The sequence below is a fragment of the Schistocerca americana genome, chromosome 5 (assembly GCF_021461395.2).
Source record: "Schistocerca americana isolate TAMUIC-IGC-003095 chromosome 5, iqSchAmer2.1, whole genome shotgun sequence".
Classification (NCBI taxonomy): Eukaryota; Metazoa; Arthropoda; class Insecta; order Orthoptera; family Acrididae; genus Schistocerca; species Schistocerca americana.
Window position 1 is genome coordinate 519,265,735 of NC_060123.1, and position 12,301 is coordinate 519,278,035.

The window sequence follows — 12,301 nt, forward strand, 5'->3', positions numbered from 1 at the left end:
CGTCGGTTGGCATCGTGGCAGGACGCTGGCGTGCCGGAACTAATTGATTCGCAAAAGGAGTGGCTCAAGTGCGTACAGTTACTTCCTGCGACGCGGCCCTCGGCCATTGTGCACGGGCACTTGCGTCTGGTACGTGACTCACGCGCAGGCCGCGGCGGCCAGTGACCACCTGCTCGCCGCTTCCTTCCTTTTGTTCTTCGCGCCACACGTCCTCCCCTGCAGGCCTGCTACGCTGCTTTGGTTGGTCCGATGCTGCCTTCGCCCAAGCAGCACACAAGCACTTTGTGTTGGGCCGCCATGTGGGCTGTGAACTTTACTGCCTCTTTTGAACATCAGTATTTCAACAGCTTAGTGGTGACGCGATTGGCAACTAGGATTGTAACAATATCCTCTCAAATTTCATCGAACTAGCAAGTCAGTGAAAAAAAACTTGAAGTATAGGCAAATACAAAATTGTGCCGTTCAAGAAACAAAAAAGTGTTGCAGCTTTTGACAACACCATTGTCGAATTTGTTAGTGAGACTGCTAATGTGCACTTTTGCTCTTGACTGGGGGTTACTTGGTTAGTGGAAGAAATTTTGACCTCTGACATTATGCGGAAATGGGGGGCGAGGTAATGACATTGGGCTAATTAAATTTCAAACGTCTCCGAATTGTCTTACGGAATGGGGGAATCGTTGATACGCCCGTCGGAAGGCAACTCCAAGCTCGACGGCTCACTATACTGAGTACTGCGAAAGAAGATGGCAGCGCTGTTGCCTACTCTCGATTTCGAAGAGGAAGGTACTCCGTCATTACTGCCCAATAAGCTGCCTTACAGGTCATAATTACCTAGAACTGCGGCAGAACAGCGACACTGGGGCGAAACATCCTATACTCGCTGTCTGGGCTGTTTTCTCGCATTATAAACTTATAGACACTGTTTCGAAAGGATTAGGATAAAAATGGTTCAAATGGCTCTAACTACTATGGGACTTAACATCTGAGGTCGTCAGTCCCCTAGACTTAGAACTGCTTAAACCTAACTAACCTAAGAACATCACAGACATCCATGCCCGAGGCAGGATTCGAACCTGCGACCGTAGCAGTCGCGGGGTTCCGGACTGAACCGCCTAGGATTTGTACCGGCGCAGGGTTTCAACCCCTTCCTTCCTTTTTCATTGTGATCATTAACGACCCAAAATACGATACTACATTCCAGTCATCTTACCTTACAGTCACACATAGACACAACCCCTTTACTTAGGAATGGAACTGTGTTCAATGCGTAGCAATAAGCAAAGACTTTAGGATTTATGCAACAGAACTATCACATCCAACATTATGCCTTTTGATATTTAAATTTTTACTGCTCGACAAATGATGCACAACTGGAGTTATCCATCTCATACCGGCGCCAAAGATTAACTGTGTGTGAAGATTATTGCAACGATAACATTGGTTCGTTGCAGGGAAAACAAATAGCAGGCTTCGATTCCGTGGTAGAACACTGTAAACAGCAGCTGCTCTGCGAAATACCTCTGCGGCATGTAATGAAAACTGCTCGTGCTTACGGGATCTTTATCGTGCTAGATCACGCGCTCTGTCCTTGAATAAACTGAAAATAATAAGTACTTACCTGTAGACAAAGAAGAGCAACGCGAATTGTCACGGACTACGCAGTACAACGAAGAGACAGAAATTTAGGTGGTGCGCATTCGCAAAGGACGACCAACATCTTATAAAAAAACCCTTAGAAAATTTCAACGACTGGTTATCGGGGGGAAATCTGCAAATACTCTGCAGCTCATCTATCTTCCCTTATGCACTGTACCAATAGAAACCATAATGATAGAATGAGACTAATAACTCGCACAGAGCGATATAAGCGATCTATCTACGGATGCTCAACCCTTCACTGAACTGAAAAGATTATCAACACACATATTGTACACTAAGCATGTCTCTGTCACGCACTGTCTGTAGAGCAATATGGAGTATATGTATAGCTGTAGGAAGATTTCTGCGCTTTCTTTATCGCTAGAATGAAATAAATAGTTAGATTTGCTTCTGTGATAGCTCTTCAGGTATAATAGTTGTGGAATATTATTCAAGCAAGGCGTGGGCAGGTATAGTTGCCATATTAAGACATTATACTCCAGTGTTCAAACCACCGACCAACCCGGTAGCAGGCTATTGAATTAGTAACCTTGTACTTAATGAATTGGCCTAATCAAAATTCCAAAATTTAACGTGGCTTACAGCAACGTCACTCCAGTCTTATGTTACACATGTGATGTATGTTATGAATAATCAGTCTGTGGGTACCACGCACTGCTTGTGAGTTCATCATGTGTGGGTACGTCGGTTAGAGGGACATATTGTTACTTAAAGAAGGCTGTTCTGGTTGTTAATGCCGCATTCCGAACCGGAGCCGGTAGTTTTTCTGCAACTGTTCTCAGAAGGCTAATGCATCTCATTCCATTACTGCCGCTAGGTAGAAGTCATTATCAGTACCGGGAATCGAACGCAGATCCTCTGTATGAAAACAATAGTTCAGCTATTGTGACAGTCTCGTGTCCGCATTAATGACTGATTGTTAACCACCCATTCAGCTGGCCTCATAACCCTAGATGAATCTGGCTACTGTGACCCAAAATGAACCAAAAAATAATACAAGTACCATTATCTGAACGAGAGGTTAATCCGTGTGGTTAACCGTTGACACTACGAAAGTGGTCATTTTCATCTAATCTCTCTCTAATAATTTGTCCATTTTATTTGGACTGTTGAGCTCCGTGGGCGTGGATAATGATATTTTACTATAAAAATGCAGCAACCAGCCACTTTTTTAATGCGTTTTATTTATGCCAATATGCATTTCGGGTTTGCACCCATCTTCAGCTGGCAAATTACATGTATCTTCAGCTTCTACAGTGGTACAATATCGACAGCAGTTTGGCCTGTGCAAAAGCAACGATTCCAATCATTTACTTCAATTTCGCGAGTTTAAAGTTATGCACTATCAGTTGTTCATTTTACTTACAGGAGAGGAGAATGTAAGTAAAATGAACAACTGATAGTGCATAACTTTAAACTCGCGAAATTGAAGTAAATGATTGGAATCGTTGCTTTTGCACAGGCCAAACTGCTGTCGATATTGTACCATTGTAGAAGCTGAAGATACATGTAATTTGCCAGCTGAAGATGGGTGCAAACCCGAAATGCATATTGGCATAAATAAAACGCATTAAAAAAGTGGCTCGTTGCTGCATTTTTATAGTAAAATATCATTATCCACGGCCATAATAAAATATTACAATCTCTCTCTCTCTCTCTCTCTCTCTCTCTCTCTCTCTCACACACACACACACATATATATATATATATATATATATATATATATATATATATATATATATATATATATATATATATATATATATAAGTTTTTTGACTTCTACCCACGTTACAAGGAATTCGTCGGCGAATGATCCTGTGTCTAAATTAAATAGCGAATGACGTGGCACTCTGAAGACGTTGACCTGCTATTCGCAACGAGAAGGATCAAAATGCCCGTCCAGCGGTCTTGCTATAGGTGTCCTGTGATTTCCATAAATAACTTCCGGAGAATACTGGAATGTTTCCCTCAACAGAGTTATACAAATACCTTCCACTGTTAATGTTCAACCCGAACTACTGCTCGGACGCCAGTTGCCTGGACAGAGGCTACTCTAATCTTGCTTCGCTTCGAAAGAAACAAGACATTTTGATTAAGTTTGACAAATTAATCCATTGAAGGGCCTTGATGGCATAAAAATTCACTCTCCAGTTTTAGTCGTTAGGACAGTCAGGTTCCAGAAGCCAGCCACTGTACCATGAAGTCAGTTTAAATTATTACTACGGGTGGATCGATTTTTTCTTCTGAAGCAAATGGAAAGTATTTGACGGTAAGATTGAGCTTCCTAATCCTATCGCTTCAGATTTCAATCCGGCCTGTTTCCATTTTACCCCTCCGCTAGTAAACAGTGGAATTTGCAGTACCAGTTGAGACGTCACAGTTAACTGGAAACTTCTTGTCGTCAGACATCAATCAGTAATTAGAGTATACCAAAATTTAGAAAACTGGCCAAAAGATAATTGGTCTGGCTGCATAAGTATCTGGCGCAAGACCATCGAGAAATGTCGGAAAGGTGGCAGCCAGTTACCCAATTTTTACCCACGCCGTCGTACAAATAACAAACTGTTCGCCGCCCGCAAAGCGAGCCACTCCGTGCAGAGGAGAGCGGGGCCGGCAGCTACTGACCTGAGGCAGTGGCCGCGAAGACGATGGCGAGCAGCAGGAGGTGCATGGCGTCGCGTCGGCTGGAGCTGGTGTCTGTCCCGCGCGTTCCAGTCTCCACTGGGCTCGCGGCCACCTCGGCTCCGCCTTTTGAGCCCTCGCGCCGCGGCGCGCCGACGCCAGGGCCAGGGGTGGGGGTCACGCTCCGGGCCCCACGAGCCCGCTCGTGGCTCTCTTCAAAAATTAACGAACAAAACCACCTCTAGAGGCTCGCAGTTCCCGGAATAGATTAACAGACGCGAGCTCTACAGCTCTCGAGTTCTTCGATTGCTCTTCCTCACCTCCCCCTCCCTCCTGGCCCCTGCTCTTCTCTCACCACACACACACACACACACACACACACACACACACACACGCACACACACACACACACACACTAGGCTGACCAACTCTCCCATATTTCCCGGTATGCCCCGTATTAAGCAATTTCTTTTCAATCCTCCTGACCGTCAGTTTCTCCCGAACATTTCGTCAGTGACCACTGTTATAAATATTCCCTGGGCGATAGATCTCGAAAAGTTTTCGTACAATAATGATACTATAGTCGACTTATACTCTTTTTTTCTGTTTGGCCGGCCGGTGTGGCCGAGCGGTTGTAGGCGCTTCAGTCTGGAACTGCGCGACCGCTACGGTCGCAGGTTCGAATCCTGCCTCGGGCATAGATGTGTGTGATATCCAAGTCGCACTGTTATCCGGAGTCCGCGTTCAACTCTAGGCCCAGTAATAATAAATTAATTTCTGAGTAATTCAAATCAGAGATCGATGGGAGGCAAGAACGTAGCATCTCTAAAAGAACCGTACCTCATTAAGACTTGTAGTGTTCAAACCAACCTTCAAACTGATTACAGCTTTACGTTACACAAATATTCTCGAGAATGCATAATATATACAAACGGGCAGAGGCGCAGTGACACACACACAGAAATTTGTCCCACTGGTGAACAAGTTTACTCGGCCACTCAAAGGACGCCCACTGTTCGATACAAACAGATGTGACGGTGTCTAACTACGAATCCAATGGTCTGTGGGTCAACCTGCATATGAAATTAAAAATTCAGATTGTATGTACTAAGTGGTCATTTGCGTAGTAGTAACTCTTCTTCCTACGAAGGAATGTTCAGGCGCATTGACATTCTATCAATAGCACACACATTCTACCACAGTGTTCGTAAATAGATGCATAATACGGATAGGTAATTTGACATTTCCATCAGCTATCTCCTCGGGCACATTTCCTTTGTAGTACTAAGAGACTCTTCTTCGGAGACTCCTTCGCTTCTCTTTGATTAGTGACTCTTCTGCAGGCTTTTGCGGAGGGCACATGTGCAAGTTGCCCACCCACCAGGACTGATGCTGGGCTAGCATAGGCTCTATACTTAACAACACTACGGTGGTCCTCGAAAACATTGTTGCTTGTGCCTTTATCTGCGAAGTGCTATTCAATCTGTTTCTGAGGCATCTTTGATGTCATCTATACTTGCGACACTATTGAAAGATCGAATATCGCACACATGGATTTGTGGCAGCACAATAAATTGTGCATGTGACATCATTTATTTAGCTAATTACAACGTGCAGTAGATTCTATGTTCAACCGTAGAAGCCCCATGACTTGACAGGGCGAGCTGGTACTCAGGACGAAGGCTTGCAAGTGTTTATTACATCTAAAGAAAAAGAAAAGGAATACGGAGCGAGACAGTACAGTTCCGTCGCCATCGGAATCATTACATACGAGGCTCCTGATTGACAGAATATAGATAGTGCATGAATTCAAACGTGATCTTGTTAAAGAAACGATCCCACGAAGTGATTCAGAGCAACTGGGAAGTGTGATTGTAAAAGTCAAACTCGGATTGAAATATGTTCCGCTTTACAGATCACAAAGAGATTTTCCCCCCAGGGGATCCACAACTCTTTTGTGGATACGTGCGTAGCGAGCACGGGGCCCCGAGCTAATGTGGCCTTCCTTCCTTTCCGGGCTGCATACCTTCCCTTTCCGCATCCTTCCCCATCCCCTGTCTTCACCCCCCCCCCCCTCACCTCTTGCTCTTTCCTTCACTTTCTCCCCCTCTGGGAGTATGGTTTGCGCCTACGTCCGGAGACGGACGCTTGTAAATGTACCGCATTCTTCTTCTTCCTTGCTTGTATGTCTTCTTCCTTCCTTTGTCCATCTCCTTTCCTTACCTCTTCTCTTTACCCTTTTCTCCGCTGCGGCGTTTGAGACCCCCTCTTCTTTCCTTTCCCTTTCTCTTTCTTCCTCCCTGTGCGTGTCTGAAGGCCGACCCACGCACTTCCATGCGTAGCCGGTGACGGGGTAACGCGTAATTCCCCGCCCCGGGTAGACAGGTAGGACACGTACGTACCCCCTGGTAAAGGCCAGGCCCAGGGAGGGGTGATTACCCGAGCTGATACCTTCCGAAAGTGCCGATTGGTCCCTCCGTCCGTATGTCGGGAGGTGTGACCTGAGGTGTGAACAATCACCTAAGGCGGGTGTGCCCTCGGTGAGGGCCCCCACAAGGGAGGAGCGCGCCATCGGAGACGCCGGTAATCATGGGGGATTCTTCCGCAATGGTTTCCTCACCTTCCGCTATGTCTGCTCACAAACGTAAGTTCACTGAGTCTCAGCCACAGACGGTTCTTCCATCGTTGCCACAGTTCCTTGTTGTTTCTCGGTCTGACGAAGGTCACGACTTTTCCACGGTCAACCCTTTCATTATTCAGAAAGGTGTCGACGCAATTGCGGGTCCTGTAAAGTCTTGTTCCAGATTACGGAATGGTACCCTGTTGTTAGAAACACACAGTGCCCTCCAGGCTCAAAAATTGCTGCGTACTTCTCTGCTCCACACCTTCCCTGTCCGGGTGGAACCGCACCGTACCTTAAATTCCTCGCGTGGAGTCGTTTATACACGCTCCCTCGATGGATTGTCTGACGAAGAAATTCAGCACTACCTGTCTGACCAGGGCGTCACCGCTGTTCATCGGGTTATGAAAAGGGTTGACTCGAACATCATTCCAACCCGCACTGTCTTCTTGACTTTTGACAAAGTTCAACTCCCATCAAAAATCAAAGCAGGCTATGAGATAATTTCCGTTCGCCCTTATGTCCCAAACCCTACGCGTTGCTATCGATGTCAGCGGTTTAATCACACCAGCCAGTCCTGTTCCAATCCGGCCAAATGTGTTACGTGTGGCAGGGATGCCCATGAGGGTGCTTGTCCACCTCCATCCCCTCGCTGCATCAACTGTATGGGTGACCACGCTGCTTCCTCTCGAGATTGCCCTGTTTTTAAGGACGAAAAGCTGATCCAGGAAATAAGAGTGAAGGAAAAGGTGTCGACCTTTGCTGCTCGAAAGTTACTCGCCAGTCGACAGCCCACCGTGCCTCAGAAAGGAAAATACAGCGCTGTCCTTGCTTCTTCTCGGCCAACAAAGGAGGCGGCCACGCAGACTTGCGACCTCACATTTAGTACCACGGTCGTCAGATCGGCCAGCGCAAAGATCGCCCGTTCAACCTCACCTCTTTCGCCTGCCCACTCTATGGCTCACCCTTCGTCGGGTTCTGCTAAATCTCGAGCCCAAAAGTCAGACGCCAAGTCTACAAAAAAAGAGCATTCTCGTGAAGAGTTTTTACGTACTGCAACTTCACAACCATCGGTTCCTCCTTCATCTAAACATACCTCCAAGAAGGCTACGAAGAAACACAGTTCCTCTCCTTCTCCGCCAAGGCGTGTCCCATCTACAGCACCACCTGGCGGAAATCGCCCTCGGCCATCTTCTGTGTCGCCGAGGCGCACTGTTGGTGGCCGGTCAACTGGCCGATCGTTGGTGGCAGGAGCTGCTCCTGACCAACCTATGGATCAGGATCTTCTGCCTTCGACTGAATGCCATTCCATGCTGTCGGTCGCAAGCTCTGAGCAGTCGTTGAGTTGACAGCACCCTTGGTGCCGTTCCTCCATTTTCTGTTCACCCTATGTCCATTATCCACTGGAATATCCGCGGCATTCGCGCCAATCGGGAGGAATTGTCGATCCTCTTACGATCCTACTCGCCGGTCATCTTCTGTCTTCAGGAAACAAAGCTGCGCCCCCATGACCGCTTTGTTCTCCCTCATTTTCAGTCCGTCCGATATGACCTCCCCTCAGTTGAAGGCACTCCAGCCCATGGAGGACTCATGATTCTGCTCCATGATACTCTCCATTATCACCCAATCCCCTTAAACACTTCCTTCCAAGCTGTCGCCGTCCGTCTTTCCCTTTCTGGATACACGTTCTCTCTTTGTACGGTATACATTCCATCGTCTACACCAATGGCACGAGCTGATCTCCTTCATCTTCTTGATCAGCTTCCACCCCCCTATTTGCTGGTTGGGGACTTCAATGCCCACCACCCGCTTTGGGGATCTCCACATCCTTGTCCACGTGGCTCACTATTGCTAGACGTCTTCCACCAAGCGGATCTAGTCTGCCTCAACACTGGGGTCCCTACATTTTTGTCTGCCTCCACGGCAAATTTATCCCATTTGGACCTTGCGGTCGGTACTGTTCCGCTAGCTCGGCGCTTCGAATGGTTCGCCCTTGATGATACACACTCGAGTGACCACTTTCCATGTGTTCTTCGACTGCAGCCTCAACTGCCATATATGCGCTCGCGACGCTGGAAGTTTGCCCAAGCCGATTGGACACTTTTTTCGTCTCTAGCGACATTCGATGACCGTCGCTTTCCCAGCGTCGACGATGAGGTCACACATTTTACCGACGTTATTCTCACAGCTGCGGAACGTTCAATACCACGCACCTCCGAATTGCCCCGGCGCCCTCCAGTTCCTTGGTGGAACGAGGCCTGCCGTGACGCAATACGTGAGCGGCGACGTGCTCTTCGCATTTTCCGTCACCATCCAACTTTGGCCAACTGTATCCGATATAAGCAGCTCCGTGCGCGATGCCGTCGCGTCATCCGCGATAGCAAGAAGGCAAGCTGGAAATTCTTTACTAGCTCATTTAACAACTTCACTCCCTCCTCGGAAGTTTGGAGTCGGCTTCGACGGTTCTCAGGCGCGCCTAGTTTCTCCCCGGTCTCTGGGCTCACTGTCGCGCATGATACCTTAGTGGACCCCGTCGCAATTTCTAACTCATTGGGTCAGCACTTTGCTGAGATTTCGAGCTCTTCAAATTACCCGCCAGCGTTTCTCCCGAAGAAACGTGCAGCAGAAGTGCGGCATCTTGCTTTCTCCTCTCAAAATCGCGAAAGCTACAATACTGTTTTCTCCATGCGCGAACTCCAACATGCACTCTCTACTTCTCGCTCCTCCGCCCCAGGACCGGATGGTATCCATGTCCAAATGTTGCTGCATTTATCAACCCATAGCCTGCGTCACCTCCTTCGCCTTTATAATCGAATTTGGACCGACAGTACCTTTCCCAGGCGATGGCGGGAAGCTATTGTCGTTCCCGTTCCGAAACCTGGAAAGGACAAACATCTCCCCTCTAGCTATCGCCCCATTTCTCTCACGAGTAGTGTCTGTAAGGTTTTGGAGCGTATGGTGAATTACCGTTTAGCTTGGTGGCTGGAGTCCCGCAGTCTTTTAACACCAGCCCAATGCGGATTCCGAAAGCATCGTTCTGCTGTTGACCATCTTGTTGCTCTCTCCACTTATATCATGAACAATTTTCTCCGGAAACGCCAAACGGTAGCAATATTTTTTGATCTGGAGAGAGCGTACGATACCTGTTGGAGGACAGGCATCCTCCGCACACTGTTCTCTTGGGGCTTTCGAGGCCGGCTGCCCCTTTTTCTTCGCGAATTTATGGCAGAGCGCACATTTAGGGTGCGGGTGAACACTACTCTCTCCCGTACTTTCTCCCAAGAAAACGGGGTACCCCAGGGCTCCGTGCTGAGTGTTGTACTGTTTGCCATCGCCATTAATCCAATTATGGATTGTCTCCTTCCTGATGTCTCGGGCTCCCTCTTTGTGGACGATTTTGCGATCTACTACAGTTCTCAAAGGACCAGCCTTCTTGAAAGACGTCTTCAAGGATGTCTCGATCGCCTCTACTCGTGGAGCATCGAAACCGGCTTCCGTTTCTCACCCAGTAAGACCGTTTGTGTTAATTTTTGGCGACGTAAGGAGTTTCTTCCGCCCTCCTTACATCTAGGTCCTGTCAACCTTCCGTTTTCCGACGTCACTAAATTCTTGGGTCTTATGTTTGACAGAAAACTGTGCTGGTCCTCCCACGTTTCCTATCTTTCGGCTCGCTGTCTGCGTTCCCTTAACACCCTCCGTGTCCTGAATGGTACCTCTTGGGGAGCGGACCGGGTGGTCCTTCTCCGCCTCTATCGCGCCTTAGTGCGCTCGAAATTGGATTATGGAAGCATAGTCTACTCCTCTGCTCGGCCGTCTATTCTTCGGCGTCTCGACTCTATCCACCACCGTGGATTACGTTTAGTGTCTGGAGCTTTTTACACCAGCCCTGTGGAAAGCCTTTATGCTGAGACTGCTGAACCTCCGCTGTCCAATCGGCGGGCAGTCCTTCTGAGTCGTTATGCTAGCCATCTGTCTTCCATGCCTGCTAATCCAGCCCATAACCTTTTTTTCGACGCCTCCTTTGATGTCGGGTATGCAGGCCGCTCCTCCTCCCTACTACCCCCGGGAGTCCGCTTCCGTCAACTGCTCCATTCTCTTTCCTTCCGCTTTCCTAAAACCTTCTTGACAACTTGGGGTACAGCACCGCCTTGGCACCGTCCCCGGATCGACTTGCTCAGAGACCTATGTCAATTTCCCAAAGATGGTACCCCTACACTTGTTTACCGTCGGGCATTTGCTGCTCTATGTGCACAAATGACGGAAGCCACATTTATTTACACCGATGGCTCGAAAACATCGTTAGGTGTAGGGAGTGCCTATATTGTTGGCGACACCCCAAATCACTTTCGGCTTCCCGACCAGTGTTCGGTTTATACTGCAGAGCTTTACGCTGTTCTCCAGGCTGTCCACTACATCCGCCGCCATCAGCGGATACAGTACGTAATCTGCTCAGATTCTCTCAGCTCTCTCCTAAGTCTCCAAGCTCTTTACCCTGTGCACCCTCTGGTCCACCGGATTCAGGACTGTCTGCGCTTGCTCCACCTGGGGGGCGTCTCAGTGGCGTTCCTCTGGCTCCCGGGACACGCTGGTATCTGTGGAAATGAGGCGGCCGATATAGCGGCCAAGGCTGCAGTATCTCTTCCTCGGCCAGCTCTTCAGTCTCTTCCGTTTACCGATCTACGGAGCGGTTTATGTCGCCAAGTTACTCATTTATGGCATGCGCATTGGTCAACACTTCCCCACAATAAATTGCGAGAAGTGAAAGCCGTTCCTTGCGCTTGGACCTCTTCCTCCCGAACGCGTCGTCGGGAGGAGGTAATTTTAGCTCGACTCCGGATAGGGCACTGTCTTTTTAGTCATCGACATCTTTTAAGCGGTGATCCTCCCCCACTCTGTCCCCACTGCTCTCAGCTGTGGACGGTCAGACACCTTTTAATTGAATGCCCCTATTTTAATCCGTTACGCTCCCGTCTACAGCTATCGCCTGATCTATCGTCGATTTTAGCAGATGACACGCGCTCAGCTGACCGCGTTCTACAGTTTATTAGTGACAGTGAAATGACGTCAGTCATTTGAACCTTTTTTTTTTTTTGTGGACAACCAACCCCTTTCTATAGTGGACTTTTAAGCATTCCTTCTGCCTTTAGTTTCTCCAATTTTCTGACTATGTTTCCATTGCTGCTGATTTTAAATTTCGTTTTTTTTTCCTGTTTTCTACGTCACGGGCTGGGCGCTAATGACCATAGAAGTTTTGCGCCCTAAAACCACAAACAAAAAAAAAAAAAAAACAAAAAAAAAAACAAAGAGATTTTTCATTTTGTCCTTACTGCGTTCATAAAACCCTGAAAAAATTGTAGCCGTCGCTTACCTAGAGAAAAAATTAAACCTCTTTTTTTCTC

At 47.9% G+C, this 12,301-nt stretch overlaps 2 protein-coding genes across 6 annotated transcripts in view; one reads left to right on the forward strand and one right to left on the reverse strand.

Moving 5' to 3' along the window:
• LOC124616727 overlaps positions 1 to 4,408 on the reverse strand; it is a 51,996-nt gene extending 47,588 nt beyond the window's left edge. For both annotated transcript variants that reach the window (XM_047145091.1, XM_047145092.1), the window contains exon 1: positions 4,286 to 4,408. In XM_047145091.1, the coding sequence (XP_047001047.1) occupies positions 4,286 to 4,331 (46 nt within the window). In that variant the 5' untranslated portion in view covers positions 4,332 to 4,408. The remainder of the gene's footprint in view (positions 1 to 4,285) is intronic.
• LOC124616726 (cytosolic carboxypeptidase 1-like) overlaps positions 1 to 12,301 on the forward strand; it is a 514,069-nt gene that overhangs the window by 313,139 nt on the left and 188,629 nt on the right. The window lies entirely within an intron of this gene.